At 41.4% G+C, this 24146-nt stretch overlaps 2 protein-coding genes across 12 annotated transcripts; one reads left to right on the top strand and one right to left on the bottom strand.

Moving 5' to 3' along the window:
- Positions 1–352: 352 nt before the first annotated feature.
- On the top strand, positions 353–24016 carry LOC125990124 (DNA (cytosine-5)-methyltransferase 3A). 11 transcript variants are annotated; one of them, XM_068649142.1, is made up of 25 exons: positions 3961–4101; positions 4396–4491; positions 5904–5981; positions 6325–6493; positions 7705–7812; positions 11188–11296; positions 11952–11989; positions 12131–12247; positions 15971–16177; positions 16238–16396; positions 16501–16608; positions 16799–16946; positions 17026–17169; positions 17533–17577; positions 17718–17797; positions 17981–18093; positions 18226–18409; positions 18495–18579; positions 18660–18805; positions 18887–18977; positions 19061–19209; positions 19284–19369; positions 19440–19539; positions 19712–19830; positions 20433–24016. In XM_068649142.1, the coding sequence occupies exons 4-25, from the start codon at positions 6425–6427 to the stop codon at positions 20572–20574; spliced, it is 2547 nt and encodes an 848-aa protein (XP_068505243.1). In that variant the 5' UTR covers positions 3961–4101; positions 4396–4491; positions 5904–5981; positions 6325–6424; the 3' UTR covers positions 20575–24016. The 11 variants fall into 11 exon arrangements, with proteins under 11 accessions (XP_068505242.1, XP_049612836.1, XP_049612839.1 ...); XM_068649141.1 differs by lacking the exons at positions 3961–4101; positions 4396–4491 and adding an exon at positions 353–370; XM_049756879.1 differs by lacking the exon at positions 4396–4491 and having other exon boundaries at positions 3941–4101; positions 17029–17169.
- Positions 717–3170, bottom strand: LOC125990133 (heat shock 70 kDa protein 1). The gene is made up of 2 exons (XM_049756898.2): positions 3002–3170; positions 717–2779 (listed from the first exon to the last, which is right to left on the bottom strand). Exon 2 carries the CDS (start codon positions 2750–2752, stop codon positions 833–835), a length of 1920 nt encoding a protein of 639 aa, XP_049612855.1. The 5' UTR covers positions 2753–2779; positions 3002–3170; the 3' UTR covers positions 717–832.
- Positions 24017–24146: the final 130 nt, after the last annotated feature.

Here is a 24146-nt window from a genome sequence, read left to right as displayed (position 1 = left end):
CTCTTTTGCATTAGTGTCGTTATTATTATGGATGAGCTATTCTCACCTTTCCCATGAACTTACCCCAGAGGTCATGACTGTGTGCGACAAAGACAAAAGCCCTTAAACTATACATTGAACGCATCTCATTGTTACCATCTGTTGTCTACGACCATGCCAACTGTCGTAAATAACCTATCACCCTTTTGAACTCGGTCTAGGTATGACCCTGGATGCGCCTGCTTAATGTGCGTTTTACATCCCAGAGGTCAAAGTGAGTTTAACCTGCCTTTCTAGGTGTCAGCAAATCAGGTATGATGTGATAATAATGTAATTAAATAACATTATTTTTGACTGTGGTTCTTCCTGACAGATGGGGTTTCAGATATTGGTAAGTCTTGCATTACTTCAATTTACAGCTTGTCATAAAGGTACATAATTGAAATTGAGTTTAGATCATCTGATGATGACAAAGGTACGTTCCATGTCGGCTATATATGTATTTTTTTTATCTTGGCGGATTGGTGAGTTTTAATTTTATTAAAGCTATTTACTCAGGTAAGGCAATGAGTTTTTGATGGTTTTGATATTAACCATCATGTCCCACTTGATTGGTCCTGACCTATACTTTGCTCACCCCCAAACTATATGTGATTTAATTGGAAGGTGCATAAAATCAAAGTTGAAAAGTAGCAAGTCAAACATTTGTTTTGTTGTAGTGATACACATAGCATTGATCATATTTTTGTATATTTTATTTAGTAGACAATGTACATGAGAATTTGAACAATATGATGAGTTTAAACATTTAAATCAAATTTAACATTTTGTCTTCACTATGACATGCAAGTCTTTAGTCAACCTCTTCAATGGTGGGCCCCTGGGCACCGGTTTGGGCCTGCCCCCCAAAGCCTCCTGCAGGCCCCGCCCCCTGGTACAACTTGCTGATGATTGGTTGACACACTCGTTCCAACTCCTTTTGCTTATCCTGGAACTCTTCTTTCTCTGCCAGCTGATTGCTGTCCAGCCAGTTGAGGGTCTGCTCGCACTTGTCCATCGCCGTCTTCTTGTCCTCCTCGCTCAACTTGGCCGCCAGTTTCTCATCCTGCAGGCTGCTCTTCATGTTCAAGGCGTATGACTCCAGACCATTCTTGGCCGCGATCTTGTCCCGTTGCAGGTCATCCTCAGCTTTGTACTTTTGGGCGTCGTCCACCATCTTTTCAATCTCCTCTTTGCTGAGACGACCTTTGTCATTAGTGATGGTGATCTTGTTCTGCTTGCCCGTGCTTTTATCCACCGCCGACACGTTCAAGATGCCGTTGGCGTCCACGTCGAAGGTAACCTCGATCTGCGGCACGCCTCGCGGAGCCGGCGGGATACCGCTCAGATCAAACCTTCCCAGCAGGTTGTTGTCCTTGGTCATGGCTCTCTCACCCTCAAAGACCTGAATGAGGACACCGGGCTGGTTGTCGGCGTAGGTGCTGAAGATTTGCGTCTGCTTGGTGGGGATGGTGGTGTTGCGTTTGATCAGCGGTGTCATGACTCCTCCAGCAGTCTCAATGCCCAGCGACAGAGGCGCCACGTCCAGCAGCAGCAGGTCCTGGACGTTGCCCGAGGTGTCCCCTGTGAGGATGGCGGCTTGTACAGCAGCACCGTAAGCCACCGCTTCATCAGGGTTAATGCTCTTGTTCAGCTCCTTGCCGTTGAAAAAGTCTTGCAAGAACTTCTGGATTCTGGGGATTCGCGTGGAGCCACCAACCAGGACCACATCGTGGATCTGGCCCTTGTCCATCTTAGCATCTCTCAGGGCTTTCTCCACGGGCTCTAGAGTTCCCCTGAACAGGTCAGAGCACAGCTCCTCAAAGCGTGCCCTGGTGATGGATGTGTAGAAATCAATGCCCTCAAAGAGGGAGTCGATCTCGATGTTCGCCTGGGAGCTGGAGGACAGTGTCCTCTTTGCTCTCTCGCATGCTGTGCGCAGCCTCCTCAAGGCCCTTTTGTTCTGGCTGATGTCCTTTTTGTGCTTCCTCTTGAACTCGGCCACAAAGTGCTCCACCATGCGGTTGTCAAAGTCCTCTCCGCCCAGGTGCGTGTCTCCGGCGGTGGCTTTGACCTCAAAGATGCCGCCCTCAATGGTCAGGATGGACACGTCGAAGGTGCCGCCGCCCAGGTCAAAGATGAGGACATTGCGCTCTGCCGACTGGCCTTTGTCCAGACCGTAGGCGATGGCGGCCGCCGTGGGCTCGTTGATGATCCTCAGGATGTTCAGTCCAGCGATGACGCCCGCATCTTTGGTGGCTTGCCGCTGAGAGTCGTTAAAGTAGGCAGGAACCGTTACCACGGCGTTGGAAACTTGCTGGCCCAGGTAGGCTTCGGCAATCTCCTTCATTTTAACCAGCACCATGGAGGAGATCTCCTCTGGGTTGAAGGCCTTTTCCTCCCCTTTGTACTGCACCATGATCTTGGGCTTACCTCCATCAGAGATTACCTTGAAGGGCCAGTGCTTCCTGTCAGCTGCTACAACCGGATCATCGAACTTTCTTCCGATCAGTCGCTTAGCGTCAAACACCGTGTTGTTGGGGTTCAACGCCACCTGGTTTTTGGCGGCGTCACCGATGAGCCTCTCGGTGTCGGTGAACGCCACGTAGCTAGGTGTGGTCCTGTTGCCCTGGTCGTTGGCGATGATCTCCACTTTGCCATGCTGGAAAACACCCACGCAGGAGTACGTGGTGCCCAGGTCAATCCCAATCGCAATGCCTTTCGCTGAGACCATTTTGTTTTGTAGGCTGTCAAGATGTTCCTGTGAGGAGGACATGACAGCAACACATTAAAATCATTCATCTATCCATTTTCAGTAACACTTTCATTAGAGTCTTGGTGAGCTCCATTTAAAACTATGGAGAAATAAAATTATGAACGTCCCAGCAACATAGGATGCAATCCAAATTAATGTAGCAATTTCAAAAAGTTTATCGGCATAGTAAAAGTAAAGTCTTTAGGAAGAATCAAAGTGTCAACTTACAAAATGCTCTGTGGTGTCTCTGGATCTTGAAGCTCGATGGCTCTCTTGGATCTTGGTCCTTCTCTTGTGGATCTTCTCTTGTTGATCTTTTTGGATCTTGTGTCTTGTGCTGTGCCTCAGATGCTTTTATAGTCGTCGAGCTGTCACTCTGGACCTTTCCAGACTTTTCTCCATCAAGTGATATCATTGACATGGTCAACTTCCTGTTAGTGGTTTCAATTTAAAAGCAAACAATGGTGCAGTATGAACAATTGTAATGCCGACATAGAAAGAGCTCTTATTGTGAAAGGACTTGCAGACCACAACCATAGCCATTAATGTGTACTTTATTTAGAATGCTGGAATCGTGGCGATGCAGCGAGAACTTCTAGATAGCTCTCGACGGGAGTTTATTTTTGCATATGACGTAATGAATTTAACTTAGATGATTATGAAATAAATATATGTACATTTATGTTATTTTTGCGAATGACGTAATGAATTTAACTTAGATGATTATGAAATAAATATATGTATATTTATGTAATTTCACATGAGCCAATCCAATTATAAAATCTATTTTGTTTTTTATGGGAAACAATGCAGAGTGGAAAAAATTGCAAACATAGTGATAAAACCATAAAAGTTCTGAATAAATAGTTCACTTAACATTCAAACTAAATGCTATATTTTGTATTATTATTATTTGCGTGGTCTTTGTGAGTACGTTTGAACGAATTTGCGAGTGTGTCCAAACATACTTGCGATTACGTTTGAATGTACTTGCCAGTCAAAAATATTTTTTTAGTTTACATTGGCAGCTACGCCCTTCCGTACAGTCAAAACACAAATTTTAATAGTACAACTTGAAGATTTGTTAAAAAAAGCAGACTTTAGGACCCCGCGGAGACTATCGCCGGGCCCGGTGCTGCAGCGTATGCGCTAAAGACAGAGCGAGCGAGCGAGAGAGAGGGGGGCGGGGGGGAGCAGCAGCGGGCGGAGAAGACCTGGTTGAGCGCGAGGGAGGGCGAAAGAGAGAGAGAGAGAGGGAGAGAGAGAGAGAGAGGTCGGGAGTGAACGCGAGGAGGGGAAAACGACGGCCGTCAGGGTCGGACGATACGGTAAATACAAAGATTACATTTTGGGCGAGCAGCTGTTTGGGTTTCGCAAGAAACACAACCACCTAGGATAGTCATTGCATTGAAACGGTGTAGGGTTAGAGCTGTGCGCGAAGCCTGAGAGTGAACTTGGGAGTTTTTTTTTTTTTAGGGGGGGGGGTGGGGGGGAGGAGGAATGTCAAATAAAATATAGAGGGGCTGCAATGTTAATATATTCCAACAGAGCGTAAACCGCCTCCTGGCGACACCGCCAGGTAACATTAAACCGGAACGCAGTTGTCCCTTTTAACCCAGCAGCAGATTAACGAAGACACATCAGCTCGCCGAACCGTCGACTCCGCGGCGGGCGGGCGAGCGAGCGAGCACACGGGGACGCGCCTCCGGGGTGAACGGGTGCGTTCGGTCCAAATGTGTGTGTATGCATTGTGTGTTTTACCTGACCTAACAAATCTTATCGCACACAAACAAACCCATGTTTGTGACCGTCTTCAAGTCCCTGCTGGGATTAAACGGTGTTTTTTTTTTTTTTTTTTTTTTGACAAGCACCATCTGAAGGCCGTGTGAGGTCGCTCCTAATATTAATTGTTATAAAGCAGGAGTATGTAATATAAGGACTGCATTTCCGGCATGTGCTTATAAAATAAAAGTTTATTCACGTAGCGAGTAAACGCAACTTAAAGCCATCGTATTTATCTGTAAAATACCATAAAGCTGTTTAGTTAAGTCGTGTATAATATATGAATGAGCTATATTGAAGTTTGTCATCGATATTATCCTGTAGTCTTTGTTTTTCTTTTGCAAATATGACCGGAATAGTCTTTTTAAAGCTTCCTTGCTATTTATCAGAATCAGCTTGACAAAGTTTGTGCATGCCAAACAGGGAATTTAACAACATTTAAGTGACATTTATGTTCAAAGCATCCAATTGCAGAGAAAGCCCCCTACCCAAAATATTATCTTGACCCATTTCTTTCACGGGCTACCTTGACCTATCAATGAAACATTTTCCTCCCTTCTGGCAATAATTCATCTCGCAGGCAGGCTTGTACTTGGACCTTTGACAAGAGTCTAATTTAAAAACCTCCTGGCAATAGTACTGGAAAAAAAATGTGTTACATACACATTCTTTAGGATTGTGAGGTCTGTGGGTGTGTGAACGTGCATGCTTGTGTGTGACCTACATGCACTTGGAGGGAGTTGGCCTGCAGATTGTGCTGTGAGACCCTTGGGGTATCGTATGGTTATTGTACACCCTTTTCTGCAAAGTTTCCACCCATGTTTTTTTCGCTGGCTTGTTGCCTGACTGTCTTTACCGGATATAGTGTGAGGAGTGTACTCCACAATCCATTTCAAGTCTTACATTAGTAGATCTTACATCAACTTGCAGTACTACGGAAACTGTACTTGCAGATGTTAGCAATGACGTGATGTTGGCATCACATCAGACGTTTTATGAAGTAAGCCGAGCAACATGCCAGCGCTTTGGACTAGTGGCTAGCATATGTGCATCGTAGCTGAAAGATGATGGCGCAGTACTTCCTGTGAAGAGATTATACATATTCTTGCATGCTTAGTTAATTATAGACTTGTAAATGTCGATGATTGTTGATGATTGGCTCTGTGTGCCCTGTGGTTGGCTGGCGACCAGTCGAGGGTGTACTCTGCTTCTTGGCCAGTCAGCAAATGTAATGAAGTCAAGCTGTATAGTTGAAGGATAGCAAAATGGAGGGTAAATTAAGCCACTCTTTCAAAGTGATGAATGACAAGTGGCTAACAAATGTTTCTCCGCTACGTGGTCATCGTAGGCTCCAGCTGACCCCCTAATGAGGACAAGATAGAAAATGGATGAATGGAATTGGAATTTTGCAAAGGCATCAGATCAGGTGAGGCAAAATTTGAATCTATATTTTTGTGTACTTCACTTAAATCACCCCTGAAAGTTGTGTCACACTTTCACAAGATCTGTTGTTGCTAGGCAGAACTGATGGAATTTAGAAAACCTAATGCTAAAAAAAAAAAAAAAAGCAAAATGGTTTTATTTGGAAAATCTAAAATGACACAATATGAATGGTTGTCCCTGAACATGTCAATCCATCGATTGTCGATTGATTTTTTGGTGTATTGCTGAGTGATCATGGATTGTAAAAACACCTACTTTGAACTCAATCAACCCAAATTTGTTTTGATCACTCCTGTTTTGCATTTTTTTTCTCTCTCTACTTTTAGGAGAGGGGAAGGACTGAGTGACTGACGATACACCTGCTGCATCTAAGGAACCTAGATTTTCCTCCATTTTTATTTTTAACTTTGTAAAATTGCTTTCGTCATGCCATCCAACAGTCCTGCAGTCACCGAACTGCCCCAGACACCAGAAAACAAAACTTCTAACGATGTGGTAAGAAAAATGCATTATTTAGTGTTATTCTCCTTGTCATTACAAGTGCTTTGAATTATATTGATTTAAAAAAAAGACGTATACAATCCCGCCTCCTTTGAAAACAACTGAGAGTATTTCTGACACAGTCTGACCACGCACAACTGTGTATATCATTCTCACACACAAACTCACCAGATCACATTCAGACGAGATGCCTCCAGAAATCTGACCCTTGACCTTTTTTTTCCCTTGTCTGTTCATTTTTAAAGTGCCTTTTAAGTCATTTCCCAGGCTGTCATAAAAGAGAGGGGGTGGTAGCGATAAATTTGATCAGATAAGGAAACGAAGGAAGTTATTACTTTTGATTAATATAATTGTGTATCGAAACAGCACAGGAGAGCATTGGGAGAGAAGAGAGAGGAAAGGAAAATGGAGAGGGCAAGTGAGGTCTGGATGTGGAAAGAGAAAGAAAGAGGACAGGCTGTCTGATGCTGATGGGATCCTCCTCTTCCCGCCTGGCTTGCAGTCTGGTTGCTTAGCAACTGCAGCAGCCTAAAATAACCTGCCATGAGTCAGAAATAGACCCAAGATATAGGAACAGATTGGCCAGTCTCTGTGTTGACGCTCGTTCTTTGACACTTGCCAACACTGACAGCATCGAGTGAGCTTCTCGAGATTTAGGTTGAACCACTCAACTGTTTCCTTTGTCAGGCTCCCGATAGTCTGTCCACTCCAGAGACGTGACATGGACAGCCAACCAGGCGGACGAGCCGGTGCTAGCTGTTTGCCGTTCTGAATGATCATCCAGGAAGTGACACTAGAGCGTTTAGTCAGCACGGCGGTTCTGTCGGAGACAGTTGCTAAGCAGTTTCTGCACCTTAGCAACCACTCTACTGTCACTGCAACACAGGGTCCAGTAGAAGGAAGCAGGGAAAGGGATCAAGCATGAATAGAAAATACTCGTGTAAACGCAGGGTGCGCACCATCGGATAATCGTCAGACAAATACACTATTTAATCAGAAATCAGATCACATTTATGAGCACACTTTTATCTGCTGCTGGATGTTACCAAGAACAAAATACGATTAAATACACAATATAAGAAAACAAAGTAGGTCAAGGCTTCTTCACATTATGCTACTTACGATGAATTGGCAATATAAAAGCACACAAAAAAAATCCTCATGATTTACTCTAGTGTTTAACATGACCTATTTATATTGGACAGAGTGAAGATGGAGCAGACTTGGACAGTCCAGAAGAGGCGACTGCAGGGACCCCTCCAAACAAGCGGCGGGTGGGCCGTCCAAGCAGGAAACGCAAACAGTTTCTTCCTGTGAGTACAATCTTCTTCTATCGAGTACATTTTATTCCTGAATAAGGCCTGCAGTGCCCCCCCCACACACACACACCTTGTTGTCACTTTTGTATCTCTTGTCGCTTTGCATTATATGACAAACTTGTGTAGTCCCTCTTTGACATGAGATATGTCGAAACTTGTAATTAGCATGGATGTATTTCCTGCATTCCTGACTCGATATTTGAGTTCGAGCAGAAACAAGAGTTGCTTTACTGTTTGATTTAATTGTGTGATTTGTTTGAAATAGTAGCAAAGTAGTTTCATATGCTGCAGGAGGTGATCGAAGAGAAGCGTGGTCTCTTAGACTTTGTATCACGGTAAAGAAACGAGGTTGTGTTAAGGGCCATTGTGAGCAGTGAGTAAATGTTGGCACTGAGCTTCGAAGAAGCACATGTGTTTCTCATCTAGTGTGTTTGCGCTATACTGTTCTGTGTTACTTGCTACATTTTGCTTCGATGGAGAAGCTGAGATTTATTCTATAATGGTTTATTGTCTCGGGTTATACCACAGGTGTCAAACTCAAGGCCCGGGGGCCAGATACGGCCCGCTACGTCATTTTATGTGGCCCGCCAAGACAAATTGTGTGTCATTACTAGAATTGCAAATTGTCTTCACTTATAATATCTTTTTTTTTAAATATTTGACCAGTTTTTCTGATTTGAAAACGAGTTATTTGTCAGTTTGTTTTGTAGCTTTTACTGTAGCTAATATGAGGTGCTCATACATTTATTTGGGTTGACAGTCATAATGGCCCTCCGAAAGAAGCTATGACTCCAACGCGGCCCACGAAAAAAAATGAGTTTGACACCCCTGGTTTATACAGTAGAGCACAACCGAGATGACTACTGCGATTAGTTTTACTTTTTACTCTAGTTCACCTTCTGTGGTGAAAAATCATGGTCACTTTGGTTTCCCCCCTTATAATTTTGTCTTCAGACTCTCATTTCAAGGTTTCCAAAGTGTCTTTTACATCTCTGTCTTCCATCAGTCTCTCCTTCAGTTCTTCCAATCAGCAAATATCTTCCAATAGTGGCTCCCTCTCTAATAAATACCATATGGGGAAAATTCAACTTCACTTATGGCATACATACGTAAAGCGTAGTCGGAAAAATACGGTTTAGTGAAAATGCATGTGTGTGTACATATGTGTCATGAGTCAATACAGCTGATTAAACACTCAGTCAAAAAAAAAAAAAAAAAAAGCTCGAGCCAACCTGTCATACATGTATGCACCAAGTGCAGTCATGTGTGACGGGGAGCAGGTTTGAGCATGTTTTACTGTCTAACCAAGCTGGTTTAGGGTTAGCTTGTCTCTGACAAACATGCACACAATGTTGCAATTTATTACAATGTCATAGCAGGAATGCAAATTCCTGTGCTGTTTCCTTAAATGCTATTAATATTCTGTCTTGTATGTACAGTAGAGGTAATGCTTCACGTGTAAATGCACACACGGAAAAATTAAACTTAAATATGTTTTAGTGCTTTACGGCAGGTGCTGCCAGTTTAGTTGTCAACTAAATAGCTAGTTGTCAGTTTGTAAGGTGTGTTAAAATTTAAAACTGCTATCTTTATTTCAACAATGCAGGAGGGCTGGTTTTAATCATATTTAATCGTGCGGAAAAGCGAAACCGAATGCAGGTAAACAACAAAAGAACATCAGCCGTTTATATTTTATTCTTATTAAATCAATGACTAAAGAATTACAAAAGCAAATCGACTTGGCGTACTTGGTCAACATGGCCAACAGAACACGGAATTAATTTTGGTATTGTGGATGATATCTGGGTAGTGTAAATCAAGTTACTTGAGTTGAATGTTAAAGCTGCATCAAGCAATAAAATAATGTACATTATAAACATGCTGAATAAAAATAATAATAATAGCATGTAATAATATTTTACAGTTTTTTTATTTTTCAACTAAATCCAAGAGGCTAGTCGGAAGACCGTCGGAACAATATACTGTAAAAATCCAAATACAACCCCGAGATTTTTTCAGGAATTGGGGAACCAGGCACTTACATTTCACAGATGACTGCAGTGGAAAGTCCGTGTTCCTCTCTTTCTGCTGAATGAGTAAGTAGTCAGTTGTTTGTTACAATTTTAGCTATATTAGCTCATGTGCTTCAGCAACTACTGCTGCGTTTATGATTCTTGGGAAATTGCTTAATGCAGCTTTAATGCCCTCCTGGGTGGTTAAAACAATAATTGCCGTGTGCTCACAACAAATTCAACTAACTTAGGCGCAAAATGACAAACCAATTTACAGTTATCCATCCTTTTTATTGCCTGTTCATTTCATTTGAGCTAAGCTATTTCAAATCTTAACATTTCATTTCATGATTAGCAAGTGGTGGAATTTGATTTCATTTGTTTAGTGTTGAAATGATGTTTTTTTTAAATGATGAATTTACGCTGTGACTTGATTTAACCTTAATTCACTTTTGTTTCAACAAATGCCTGGTGGTGTGTTAGCATTTGTACTTTTTTTTAACTATTTTGCTATTAAAGCAAGGTCTGTGTCCACTCTGTCGTTTTAAAACCTAATTAAACAGCGTTAACGTAACGGTGGTAATGCAGTGGCAAATAATAGCCGTTGCTGCCCTAGCGTGCATTTATTATACATTCGGGGGACATCAACCATTAACAAGAAAATATATTGTGTGCTTTGCATCTGCAATTCCACGACGTATTTTAGTGCGAGGCCCTTTTAGCTAACGTTTTATGTCTCCTCTCACCTGCTCATTACAGTCCTCTTTCAGCTTGTTAGCACTCGCCGGCTACATCGCCTCAAAGTTTTTCATTACCACCTCCCCCTCCGTTTTTTTTTTTTTTTTTACAACATGTCTGTAAAACCTACTCGCTTTTAGCGAAAGACTGCTTCTGGCCTTTTAGAAGGCCACATGATTACAGTTTCGCACAGTTAATGCTGGCGCTAATGGCTAAATCATTGACGTATAGACGAGTTCATTGCCAAGATTCCATTAATTGCCTTGTTTAGTACTATTAAAGTGAGACTTATATTTTATATACTATTTTACTAACTGGCTATTTTAAATACAAGATTTTCCTACACGTGTGCTCATTAATGATTAGCTAAATTACTCCGCTTCTTGTGTGTATTGTGTTAATGGCACTGTGGGTGTTTATTACACACGCCGCTGGATATGTTTGTCTCCACTTTGTAAGAACAAAGTGTGCAAGTATTACAGCTATTCCATATATTATTTTTATTTACCGTTTATTGTGTAATGTCTACATATGTGTGTGCAGTCAGGATTTTTTATTTATTTCATGAATCTTGATTGGCAGCAGGTTACTCAGGCAGATTGTGCCATCTGTTTTGCAGGAGATGGCAACGTCTGACCCTTCAACTCCGCCGGGGGAGCTGGAGCACTCCCCTTCCCCTCGCAAGAAACGTGGGCGTCGGAAACTAGAGCAGAACGACAGGAATAAGGGTATTGTTTTTACAGCAAAGTAATGTGGAGGTACAGTGGAACCTCCAAAGCCAAACAAAGATAGTTTCCCTTCGTATGTCACCTTATATTTTTAAAATGAACTTTCCCATGATAAATAATGTAGTTCTGGAGTCATTGTAAAAAAAGCTTATTAACTATTAACCGTACAAGCCGTGTTATAAGTGACACTTTAACTATCTTATCTGTCATTCGAGTGTAAAAAACAAGTGTATGGAGATTTGAATTTTTGACGACAAACGAGTTTTCCTGAAAAAAAAAATAAAAATCTGTCAAGGTTTTGGGTTCCACTGTATTTTGAAGATGTTAAAAAAATATATATTTCTATGCTTGCTGCTATTTTATTCTGTTATCAGAGTAGGGCAATTATTTTATTCGATTTGAAAGACTTTTGAGGAAAAAAAAAAAAGAACTGAAGCAATTGTTATTATTTCATACTGTCATTTAAGTCTTGATGGGGCGAGGGGGGGGAACTTGGCTGCAACTAAAATAACTTCCAGATGGCAGTCTTTGAAGGCATTTTGACTTTGAATACGAGCGCCAAGAAAAAGTAATAAAAGCCGCAAGTATAGATCCTTATTAAGCTTCTTGTTAAATCAGAACAAATGGCCCATTTCCTGTCTTTTACTTTCCATAGATGAATCAGATGACAGAAGCTGTGACTCTCCTAGAGAGGTGAGTCAAGTGGTTTCTCTCCCATGTCTTTTTTTTTTTCTTCCCTACTCCCAAAAATGAAAGTGAAATATTCTAATAGTACAAGCGGCATGTAGTCAGTGAAGGATATACAGTATCAAGCTTTTGTGGCTGTGTGTGCAGGGTGAGACAGGGAGGTTGCGTAGGAAGCCGATCCCCAGAGTGACTTTCCAAGCTGGAGATCCGTACTACATCAGCAGGAGACAGAAAGAAGAATGGCTCAGCCGCTGGAAGATGGAGGTGTGAGCTGCAGTCATACGGAAGCTTTATTATCTTGTCTTTTTTTCCAAATTTATTCATAATCATAAAATCAACACGATATAAATACTTCCAACTAGTCCATGAGGGAATCAGACAACTGCCAGGATGTTAAATTAGCCTCACACGTGAAGTCGCTGCAGGAAGTTGTGGTTTTGTCTGTAGAACAGATACTGAATTAAATAAGCGGAAGTTACCAGAAGCAGACCAAATACGTGCTTGCTTGCATACATGCAAGAAGAGATGGCAGATTAATGGCTTGGCAAACACGAGGACAGAGCTCGGAATTGCATTTACAGTATACGTGTCTGGATTCAGACATATTGGATGGTGAAAATATTGGTTGTAAGACAGGGAGGCAAAATCAGCCGACAGCTTGACGACCCATTTTGCTGACACATCAAGTGTCATGTGAGAAAGCTTAGCCCGAATTACTTGAGAGAAGGAAGAGATAATCGCAGGCAGCGAAGGGGCTTGCTAAGTGCATTGCTGAATTTCTTGTAGCTTTCCTCTATAATTACATCATAAACTGCCTTTGATTTATAAACAAAAGGGAGATACGTTTTGTAATGTCGGAGAACTGCAACAATAGCACGCAAACCTTGTAATTGGATCAGACGTTCGGAAAAAAAAATGGTGCCTTCAAACAGAGTGCATAATTATACGAAAGTGCCACTTCCTCCAAGCGAGTGTGCTCACTTCCTGACTTATTACTTACATCAAGACACAAATAACATGCTAATTTGCTTATACTCACTCAACTCTGTTGAAGAGTCAAATGTGAATAAAGAAGAAAATCAGGAAACATGGAATTACATGAATTTAAATTCACAGTGCGCAGAAATATTGTGCAGTGTATTGTATTTTGTTTTTAAAAAAACCAGACGCTACATCTAATAGAAAAAAATATCTCCCAGATTTATTTTGAGGCCTATAATATTCTTTGGAACAGCTGGAACCCTTTTTTATGTTTGGTTTTGAGCGATCATCAAACGTCTTTAAATTTACAGCAAAGAAAGTATAATAAATTCTGAATAGGAAATTTTAATCATGCTGTAAAAAAAAAAATCTTTTGCATTAATGGTTTTAACTACATCCCATCGCCACACCATCTTACATAAGCAGCGCATGCACACACTTGATATGCACGCGTTTGAAAACTGGCAAGGCTCTGTTGTTCCGTATCCATGGTGTCATCGGCATACGTAAATCCCAGCGGCTTCCGCACATTCATCACTACGACTAGTAGCTCTGTCGTGGGAGTTCACCTCGTCATGTGTGAGGTGAGGAAGCCTGTAAATCAATCGCTTGGTTCACGACTGACCAATCAGCGGAGCCTAAGCTTTAAGAATGTTTGAGTGTATGAGTCGAGGAGACGAGCAGAGAGGAAACTGGTGGAGGAAGAGAGACACTGAAGAAAATGACAGAGAGAAAGAGAGCCAGGGAGGAACAATGCCATGTCCTATCTGTAAGTTAGATATTTTTTTTCAGTAATTAGTATAGATTGAAAAACCTTTTCATTACTATTTAATTGAAACTAATTGGGGATAGAAAAAGAACACAAAGACTTCCACTGTTTGGTCTTGTTTGAATTGATTTTGATGTGTTTTGGGGTTAAGAAACAGTTCACTCGCAGCTTTCGTGCTTTTTGACTCTTCCCAGATGTGAACATTTTAATCCAAGTTTATTTGGATATGATAATTTAAAAAAGACTGTTGTACAGGGCATGGGGGAATAACATGAACATTCCAGATCATTTAATGTTAATTAGACAAAATCTGTTTTACTTCTAAATTTCAACCACCTCAATGTTTTTTTGCACATTTAATCACAAGGTCATCAAGAATGAAAGAACAGTCATTTGCCTGTTGACAATGTAAGCGGGGGGTCTTAGCTCATCATTTAATGGTCCCGAGTTAGTGTGTGCGTGTCCGAGTTCACATGGAGGTCAGGGTCAGTCATAGCTGTAAAAGGGGGAGGGGTTTCGAAATGGTTCATAGGCTAGGTTCCAGGGTGCGGGGGTCACAGATCAAGGGGGTGTCACCAGGAGTGAACACACTGGCCAGGTCACTGGGTTCAGAAAAGTTCAAAGCTGTAACTCATGGCAACCCTTTCCGTGTCTTTGTTTGGAATTCCCATGGAAATGCTCAATAACTAATGCTCCTGTTAGTCTTTCATTTAGTAATTACACCTGATGGCTGTTTGAATGTGATGTGACAAATGGTTAAGTTGATGATTATCTTGTATTTGGGATTTTCCCTCCACCTTAACAAAGGCCCAGTGTGTTATTTTGTTGATGAGCTGTCATGTTTGTGTCCTTTTTGGACTTAAGGGCAAATATTTTTGCTTAATTTTTTTGCAAAAACACTTGAATCTCCCAAAATGGTGTGGGGAAATGTGCATGGTCCAATTCAGGGGTGTCATACTCATTTTTTTCGCAGGCCGCATTGTAGTCATAGCTTCTTTCGGAGGGCCATTATACAAATAAATGTATGAGCACCTCATATTATATACAGTAAAAGCTACAAAACAAACTGACAAATAACTCGTTTTCAAATCAGAAAAACTGGTCAAATATTTAAAAAAAATATATTATTAAAAGTGAAGACAATTTGCAATTCTAGTAATGACACACGAATTTGATGCACAATTTGTCTTCGCGGGCCACATAAAATGACGTGGCGGGCCGTATCTGGCCCCCGGGCCTTGAGTTTGACACCTATGGTCCAATTAAACGACATGAACAACTCCAATTAGCTATTAGTTAGCAAGCTAGGCTTCACAATCTGTAGGATATTTAAGAAACTTGAGACATTGTGGATTTTCTCCTACACTCCACATTTGCGTGAAGTTTTTGTGTGTCATCCCTACGGCCCGTGTAATAGGACAATTAGAAGTTTATGAGGTCAGAAGTCAACATCAGCCGAGAAGAGTTTCGGGTCAAACCGGGGGGAAGAGTGAATAGTCACTCTCACTTTTACTGTCTCTTTCAGTGAGTAATTTATACCATCACTTTACTGTTGCTTGTTTCACACATTCATTCCTTTAGATGTTGTTTACAAGCCAGCTGGAATAGTGAACAATGTGCGATGTAAATCATTCTGATCCATTCAAACAGCAAGATTTTCTTTCCCTATCGTCTAAGGTCACATTTTGCTGCCATATTTAGACTGTTGAGGTCACAGTATTTACATTTTGCACCTTTTTTTTTTTCTTCTCGTACATGTCATCCATCCATCCATTTTCTAAACCGCTTTATCCCCACGAGGGTGTGCTGGATTTGATCCCAGCCGTCTGTCATAATGTTTACCAGCTGGAGATCTTTGTATAAAACCTCTTGAAGACTTTTTACTTGTAAATACAACTTTTGTTGTCCCTCTGTTCCCCCCCTTTTTTTTTTTTGGGCATGCTTTGCCACACACTCGCCTCTCACTTTGTATTATTTCTCTCCTTCCTGAGTTGAACCCAGTGAACTGCAGCTTGCACTCCCGCCCTGCTCACTTCCTGTTTCACAGGATCAATTAAAGGGATTGTTCTCACAGCCCGAAGCACCAAAACTTTGATCTTGAACTGTTAGCAGATGAACTGCAAAGAACCCACATTTAATATCAATCGGTGAATCTCACTAAACTAAAAATGTTTTTTAGCAAAGGAGCAGCAAAGAGCGGCCATTTGTTAACGCTGGCCTCCACTTTACCTTCACAGGCAGAGAGACGGGCTTACAGGGAAGCTGAGATCTGCATGATGGATGACCTCACATCAGAAGGTGACTTTCCAAAAGAGGATGAACCAGCCAGTCCGGATCCTCTGCCAACCCAGCAACAAACTGATCCTGCCTCGCCAACTGTTGCCGTAACACCAGAACCAGTCGCCAGAGGAGACCAGGCAACGCCCAGAGAGATTGAGTACCAGGTGAAATGTTCAATTTGCTTTTTAAATCCCAAACATGTTTTAAATTCTGGTTGCCTTCAGGATGGCAGGGGCTTTGGCATCGGCACGCTAGTGTTCGGAAAGCTGCGAGGTTTCTCCTGGTGGCCTGGCAGGATTGTTTCTTGGTTGATGAGCGGCCGGAGTCGAGCGGCTGATGGGACACGCTGGGTCATGTGGTTTGGAGATGGCAAATTCTCTGTGGTAAGTGAAATGATTTTCTTCTATTTTAAAAAGACAGTCATGACTAGTTGAAGTTAATTTCAGGGCTATTTTAAAACGTTCTACTCCTTTGCCTCCTTTTCCAGGTTTGCGTGGAGAAGCTCATGCCGCTGAGTTCTTTCTCATCTGCCTTTCACCAGCCCACCTACAACAAACAGCCCATGTACCGTAAAGCCATCTTTGAGGCTCTACAGGTTTCTTCTCCTTACCTTTCTTTAATTACGAATCGAGAAAAATTATTTCGTGATTGTTATTTTTCTTGGACACTTAGCACACATTGAGTTATGACGTCACTAAATGTGGAAAGGTCAAATTGAATTTATCACTAAAGATTTCATTTCTTCATACATACAAATGAATGTTTAATGTCTGGTCTGTATCAAGGTGGCAAGTGTGCGAGCAGGACGACCCACTCCTTCCTGTGACCCAACTGACGATGTAGATGGTGTGGAACCTCAGACCAGACAGATGATTGAATGGGCCATGACTGGCTTCCCACCCAATGGCCCACAATCACTGGACCCTCCTGAGGGTACATATGCATGCACTTACTCATCATCTATTCCATTTTATCTATACTTCCAGTATGTCACACTTGCTGTTCTTCACAGAAGAGCAGAATCCATATAAAGAGGTCTACTCTGAGATGTGGGCGGAACCAGAGGCCGCATATACTCCTCCCCCTGCCAAGAAGCCTCGCAAAAACGCAGCGGAAAAAGCCAAGATTAGAGAGGTGATCGACGAAGGAACCAGAGGTGAACACGAGTTTATTGTGAAATTGACGATTAGCTTGTGATTGACTGGTTAGCTCCTCAGGGGTTTATGCTGCCTCTAAAGTCAACTTGGATAGGAATAAAAAAAATGAAAGGATTAATTTCCATTCCAAAGTAGTCAGAGAGCTGCGTCACTCTACAGAAATAGAATGTTAATATTCCTATTTAAAGATTTGAACAATTCTATGACAAATATTTTTTAAATTATTGTCATTCAGTATTAGCACAATAACAATCCTCTATAAATCATGACCAATCCCTTTTTTTTATGTACAATACAATATAAATTTTATGATGTGCATTATGCATGCATCATTTTAATAACTCTTTGTTTTGTTTCTCCAGAGAGACTCATACAGGAGATTAAAAAGAAAACCCGGAACATTGAAGGTATCATGTTTTTTTTGTTTTTTAATGCAGAGTGTCGAAGTAAATACATTTTGTATTTTTTAATTTATTATATATTTAAACATTTGAGTCAGTGGTTATGTGTATTTCTCCCCCCCCCCCCCCCCCCCCCCTCCCCTTAGATATTTGTATCTCCTGTGGAAGCCTCAGCGTCTCTCTGGAGCATCCTCTTTTCATGGGAGCAATGTGCGTGGGTTGCAAAGTAAGATACTTCCTGATAAATCATAAAAAAAATTTCCACCCACTCACTCAAAACCGCTAATTAATATTTACAATCCAAACATTCAATACAATATCGATTTTGTAGGCTAAGAATTATGAAAATGAAATCCACGACTTCAATATTTCAACCTCTGTTTTTTTTTTTTCTTCCGGGCTCTGATAGAATTCCTTTTTAGAGTGTGCCTACCAGTATGACGATGATGGTTACCAGTCCTACTGCACCATCTGCTGCGGAGGCAGGGAGGTGCTCATGTGTGGCAACAACAACTGCTGTAGGTCAGTAGGCCGCTGTTGATTTTGGGATTGAGATTTTTCCCTGGCCAATAATCCCAGGAATGTCACCAAAAATCAGCAGATGCTTTGTTTGGCATCGGTTTTGAGAAAAGCCTCCTTGTTGTTTATACTCAGGTGTTTCTGCGTGGAGTGTGTGGATCTGTTGGTAGGAATCGGCTCAGCGGCGGCAGCCATCAAGGAAGACCCTTGGAACTGTTACATGTGCGGCCCCCGAAACACTCACGGGTTACTGCGGCGACGGGATGACTGGCCTTGCCGACTACAGCATTTTTTCGCCAACAATCACGAACAGGACTTTGTAAGCGTCATCACGGAACATTTAATTAACGGCAAATATTTCTGTCTACTTTAACAGATCTTTACAACTTTTTTTTATCTTCCAGGAGCCAGCCAAGTTGTATGCTCCAGTTGCAGCAGAGAAGAGGCAGCCAATCAGAGTCTTATCACTGTTTGACGGCATCGCCACAGGTTTGCACTCGAGCGAGTGCGTCTGCCGACTTCACGTGTTAATCGTAACAAATAGAAATCCTTATGTATCACGCATTCAGGTCTTTTGGTGCTAAAGGATCTGGGCATCCAGGTTGATAAATACGTGGCGTCCGAGGTCTGTGAGGACTCCATCACTGTCGGCATGGTGAGACACCAGGGACGCATCATGTACGTGGGCGATGTACGCAACGTCACCCATAAACATGTAAGTAAATCTCTATATTTCACATTTATCGTCTTTATTCACACTTGATCACTTTCGAATTTCTTTCAATTTGACCATTAGATCGAAGAATGGGGACCATTCGATCTGGTGATAGGAGGAAGTCCCTGCAATGACCTCTCCATAGTAAACCCTGCACGAAAGGGTCTTTATGGTACATACACATTCCGTGCAAGCCTCAAATATCCTTGCCACCATTATAGAATGATAATAAATCTAAATGTTGCTGAATTTCAGAGGGAACTGGGCGATTATTTTTCGAGTTTTACCGTCTGTTGCATGAGGCTCGACCAAAGGAGGGTGATGATCGGCCTTTCTTCTGGCTCTTTGAAAATGTGGTTGCTATGGGAGTCAGTGACAAACGGGACATATCTCGCTTTTTAGAGGTACCCAGGATTTTATACAGTACAAAAAACACACAATATATACATTATATCAAAACTTAAATAACTCTCTTCAGTGCAACCCTGTGATGATCGACGCCAAGGAAGTCTCCGCTGCCCACCGTGCTCGATATTTCTGGGGAAACCTGCCCGGCATGTCAAGGTGATAAAGAAACACTCGTACACTATTTGATGCAATTTTTCAGTTCAGAAATAATCATATTTTTTTAAAGTAGCCTCTCGAAAATTCCTTCAACAAACAGACCACTGAGCCCCATGACCAACGACAAGCTGGACCTACAAGAGTGTCTCGAGCATGGTCGTACTGCCAAGGTAACAATATGCACGTGTGTGGATATGTGTTTTTTATTTATTGCGCAATCAGTTCATGAAAGTCAGTTCCTTTCGCGACAATCATAGCTATTACAGGACAGGCCAGATTTACAGTTTGTGTGTGTGTGTGTTTGTTTGTGTGTCTGTGTGTGGTTCTGGATGCATATTCCAGTTTGAGAAGTTGCGTACGATAACAACTCGCTCCAACTCTGTGAAGCAGGGGAAAGATGAGCATTTCCCTGTCTACATGGACAACAAGGAGGACATCCTCTGGTGCACTGAGATGGAAAGGTACATTGACGCATGGACAAAATTGTTGGTACCCTTCTGTTAATAATAATAATAATAATTAATTGTCCCTAGGTGTGAGTGGGTGTGCGAATGGTTGTTTGTCTCTGTGTGCCCTGCGATTGGCTGGCAACCGGTTCAGGGTGTCCCCCGCCTACTGCCCGATGACGGCTGGGATAGGCTCCAGCACACCCGCGACCCCCGTGGGGACTAAGCGGTTCAGAAAATGGATGGATGGATAATAAAAGAAATATATTAATAAATAGAAACTTTATAAAAACTGACCATTAAAAATCAGACATTGCTTTTGAATTGCGGTTCAACAGAATTATTTAAAAAAAAAAAAAAAACAGGCCTAAACAAAAATGATGGCACTCCTAGAAAAGATTAAAAGTATTTGGTACCACATTTGTACTTCTGTAAAAGTTCAGAGTTGGATCTCGTAAGATTTGCATGATGTCATACATGATGGAACTTTCACCTCTGACCTAAATCGTATTTGCATATTGAGATTCCACTGTTAAATTAAAAGGAAAATCAAACAAAACACTTCTATGTATCGGTGGAAAAAACATTCTGCTCTAAATGATTACATGTGCATCCAGGGTGTTTGGTTTCCCCGTCCACTACACCGACGTGTCCAACATGAGTCGTCTGGCCAGGCAAAGGCTGCTGGGACGTTCGTGGAGTGTTCCCGTCATCAGGCACCTCTTTGCCCCTCTAAAGGAATACTTCGCCTGCAACTAGTCATACAATTACTCTCTGTTTCTCTCGGGCATGCACTCTCTCTCATGCTCTCTCTCTCTCTCTCTCTCTCTCTCTCTCTCACACACACGCACACACACACTTGTGACAACAGTACATACTACACAGCTTGTACATGAAGGTTGGCTGACACAGATTAAACAGATGACCAGACAGACATACATTTACACCACACACACTGCTAAGGACCTCGTCCGTGATCTCATATTCTGGCTAATCTTGGTCCCCAGGTGCTATCTTGCACACACACACACACACACAGACTTCCGAGTGCAGTTTCCATACTGTAAATCACACACAGACTTTCTTCCGCCTGACCTTAAACTGATATCTTCTGCTTTCTTGCATTAGTTCCAGTCTCAACGAGGCACCAACACACAACATCTCAATATATCACCAAAACGTATTATCGCATCGTGGAGGTGCTGTAGTTGCATTACTCATGCAATGAATATGAATATCCAAACACGCATCCACAACACACCAGCTAAAACCCGCGGTGCTGGCCGGCCTGTGGTCAAAGGTCAAATGGTGCCACTTTCATGTGACATTTTTACTGTTCTTGGTGCTCTTTGAGACGTTGTGGTCTCGGTTTTGTTTTCAGTTGCTGCAATTTGGGCAGATTTAAGCCAAATACTTCCAATCAGGCACAGAGGTTAAACCAGCGTGTACTTGAGGGCTGTGGAAAAAAAACAAAAAAACAATCCAAGGTAACTTTCACTAAAATAACTCCTCTAACATTCCTCTGTTGAATAAATCTCAGCGGATGAGCTACTCATCAGAGCAGTGAGCCAAAATCACGTATATTTTCTTTTGTACTTTAGTATCAAAAGTTATCTGCCGTTCAGAGTGATTCAGAAGGCTCGATAAGGAATCCCAACGGGATTCAAATCTTCACAACGCCTTTCAAAAAGTATTCAGTGCCCTCCAGTGGCCCAGAAGAAAATTTAGGATTTCATACAAAAATGTGAAACACTGTATTTGAAGTTACTTGAAATGTCTTAGGCATCAACATTATGAAAACAATATAAACTATTTTATATCAACAATATTTATTCACATTAATATACCATAACTTGTCATGTTTATGTAGCGTGTTGCAGCTCCACATGCCATCTTTGGCTTTGTGTGTTAGTGAACTACTGACCAATCGGATTATCCTCCAGTATGCTTGAGTCAACATGTATTACCTGTATATGGAAAAAAAGACAATCATCTGATTGGATTTAGCATTGGAAATGTGAATCTGTCGTCATATGAACGGCTCCACTCAGTGATGTTTAACTCATCCAGAAAGATTATTCAAGCTTGTTAACAGGAAAAAAAATTAAATAGCCATAACTACGTGAAGAGGAGATAAACCGATGAATGGTGGAAAACAGCCTCTCTTGTGCCTTGGCCTCTTGTGCTCTGCTGCCGTGTTGTCGGGTGACAAAGAAGGTTTGGTTGTAAGCAACCCGTTCTTGCAGCTCCACTCTCTTTGCTTTACTTCATAGTGATGTGAAATGTTCTCAAGTTGTTGAGCAACAGCATCTACTCGAACGGGAGGCAGACATCTTCTCAGCAGATGCGATATTGGCTTTTGCATTCCTGTGAGTAAAAGAGATTGCCGAGAAAACTATTTTACCTAGAAAAACTGCTCAGTGGTGCAGTCCCTCTCGAAATTAAACACAACAGGGACTTGAGAAATCTTTCAGTCTGGTGCTTTTTGGTCCCACGTCGACCACCTTTTCTATCGAAAGCCTTCCAATCCTCTGACCTCCCTCAGTTACCAGCTAACTACTGGTCACAATCTGTCTACACACACTTGCACAAACAATCAGAAACCAGCATTTTTTGTCTTTTTTTTTTTTTTGCCCCATCGTGTTTACTCTCCGTTTATACAACCAAACTTCAGGTGCTTTTTCAACCAACCTTCAGGTGCTTTTTCAACTCTGCTCTTTATACAGTGCTCTATACAGTGCAGGTTACATACACACGCAGAAACACACACATTTGCTGGAAAACACCCTCAATTCGGTGCTGATTTACTCAAACGTTAATGCACAGAACATGCATAGTCACTGTGTTCCTTCCCGCAGGACACTTTGTCGCCACCGGGCTTTTCATGGCACTGCTGGTTGTGACGTCATAACCCCATCCCCCTCAGATACTGCATGTCAGTCTGTCAGTGTAATCATATTAGATTAGGGAATAATGATAATGGTAGTATTAATTACAATAATAATCTGTTATTGAGCGTGTGTGTGTGTGTATACTGTTCCAGGTCGGTGCTCAGTTCAGTTCAGTCTCAGCCAAGAGGGGAAAGAAGATAGACAAAATATATATTGCCGTTAGTTGTAGTGAGCTTGTCTTATAAGGAGAACTTGTGCGGAAGTGAGACTCACTCTCAAATAAGAAATGTGTTCAAATAACACCAACTTGCGTCAATTCACAATACAGTGGAACCTTGAAAATGAAATTGCCCAATAAGTGACGGCCATTATATTACAGCTAAGAATGATAAAACGTTACTCAAACCAGAGGTTGTATAATAGATTATTTATATTCCCATTATTTCCTTTAGGGCTAGAAATATGGTTGACCCAGGCAAGTGCAATATTTTGCAATATTGCTCAAGGGCTACCGCCATTTTTTTTTTTTATCCTTGCTGTGATTTCTGACACAACTACATTCCATTTTGTTGCAGCTATACATGTATTTAGTTATTGTGTTAATTACAAATCATGTTCACAATATGATAATTAGTTGCCAAAATGGACAACACTGCATATGGATCATTTTGTCGGATGTTTAGCCCTAGTATTGCACAATTATGAGGAATTTGAATCATCGATTTGGCCGGTTTGAATTTGTGGTGTGACGTGAACATGTTTCTGTTTGAGAGTGCTAGCGAAAGCCAGAGGAAGGAAAGCATAGTTCTTATTGACAGCGGACGAATGCTAGACTTGAATTTAGACAGTCAAGACGGTTTGCCTATTGACAGATTTTAGGCTGAGTGATGCGCAATTTTCAACACTGATATCAAACACACACCCATAAAATAAATAAATGACCGTGCACATAGAGCGCAAACACTGCACATAGACAAACATAACACAACACCTACACACCCAATGCTGCAGCGCATTCAGATGACACTCATCTCAAGGACTATGTGAAAGATGAGCTTTTAGGAAAAGTGGAACTGCTGGTGTTTCAAAAAGGTGCTACAATTGTTTTCTGAAAATAAGAAAAAAAATATATTGCTAGGAGTATAAAAGTTTGTCTTTACAATGACTGTATTTAAGTTTGTTGTAGTAATGAAGAGGCACTATTATTATTTTACTCTTGTATGAATATGAACTAATTAAAAGGCATTTTAACTTTGTACTTGAACAATGTAAAAGAAGAACCGTGAATTAAAAAAAAATGTTTCTTGTGATTTTTGGTGAATAGATTTATTGTGATTTTCTTTACTTTAAGAGTCTTTGGGTCCTTGAAAAGCGCTATATAAATTGAATGAATTATTATTATTATTATTACTTGAATAAATTGAGTCTGTCTTGTGCTTT

The sequence above is a fragment of the Syngnathus scovelli genome, chromosome 20 (assembly GCF_024217435.2).
Source record: "Syngnathus scovelli strain Florida chromosome 20, RoL_Ssco_1.2, whole genome shotgun sequence".
In the NCBI taxonomy this organism is placed as follows: Eukaryota; Metazoa; Chordata; class Actinopteri; order Syngnathiformes; family Syngnathidae; genus Syngnathus; species Syngnathus scovelli.
This window is presented reverse-complemented; position numbering and strand designations above follow the sequence as displayed.

Coding starts and splice junctions, on each gene's coding strand:
- LOC125990133 (XM_049756898.2), bottom strand. CDS start 2,752: ATGGTCTCAGCGAAAGGCATTGCGATTGGGATTGACCTGGGCACCACG.
- LOC125990124 (XM_068649141.1), top strand. CDS start 6,425: ATGCCATCCAACAGTCCTGCAGTCACCGAACTGCCCCAGACACCAGAA. Junction 16,397..16,500: donor GAGATGGCAAATTCTCTGTG/GTAAGTGAAATG, acceptor CTCCTTTTCCAG/GTTTGCGTGGAGAAGCTCAT. Junction 19,370..19,439: donor AACCTGCCCGGCATGTCAAG/GTGATAAAGAAA, acceptor ATTTTTTTAAAG/TAGCCTCTCGAAAATTCCTT.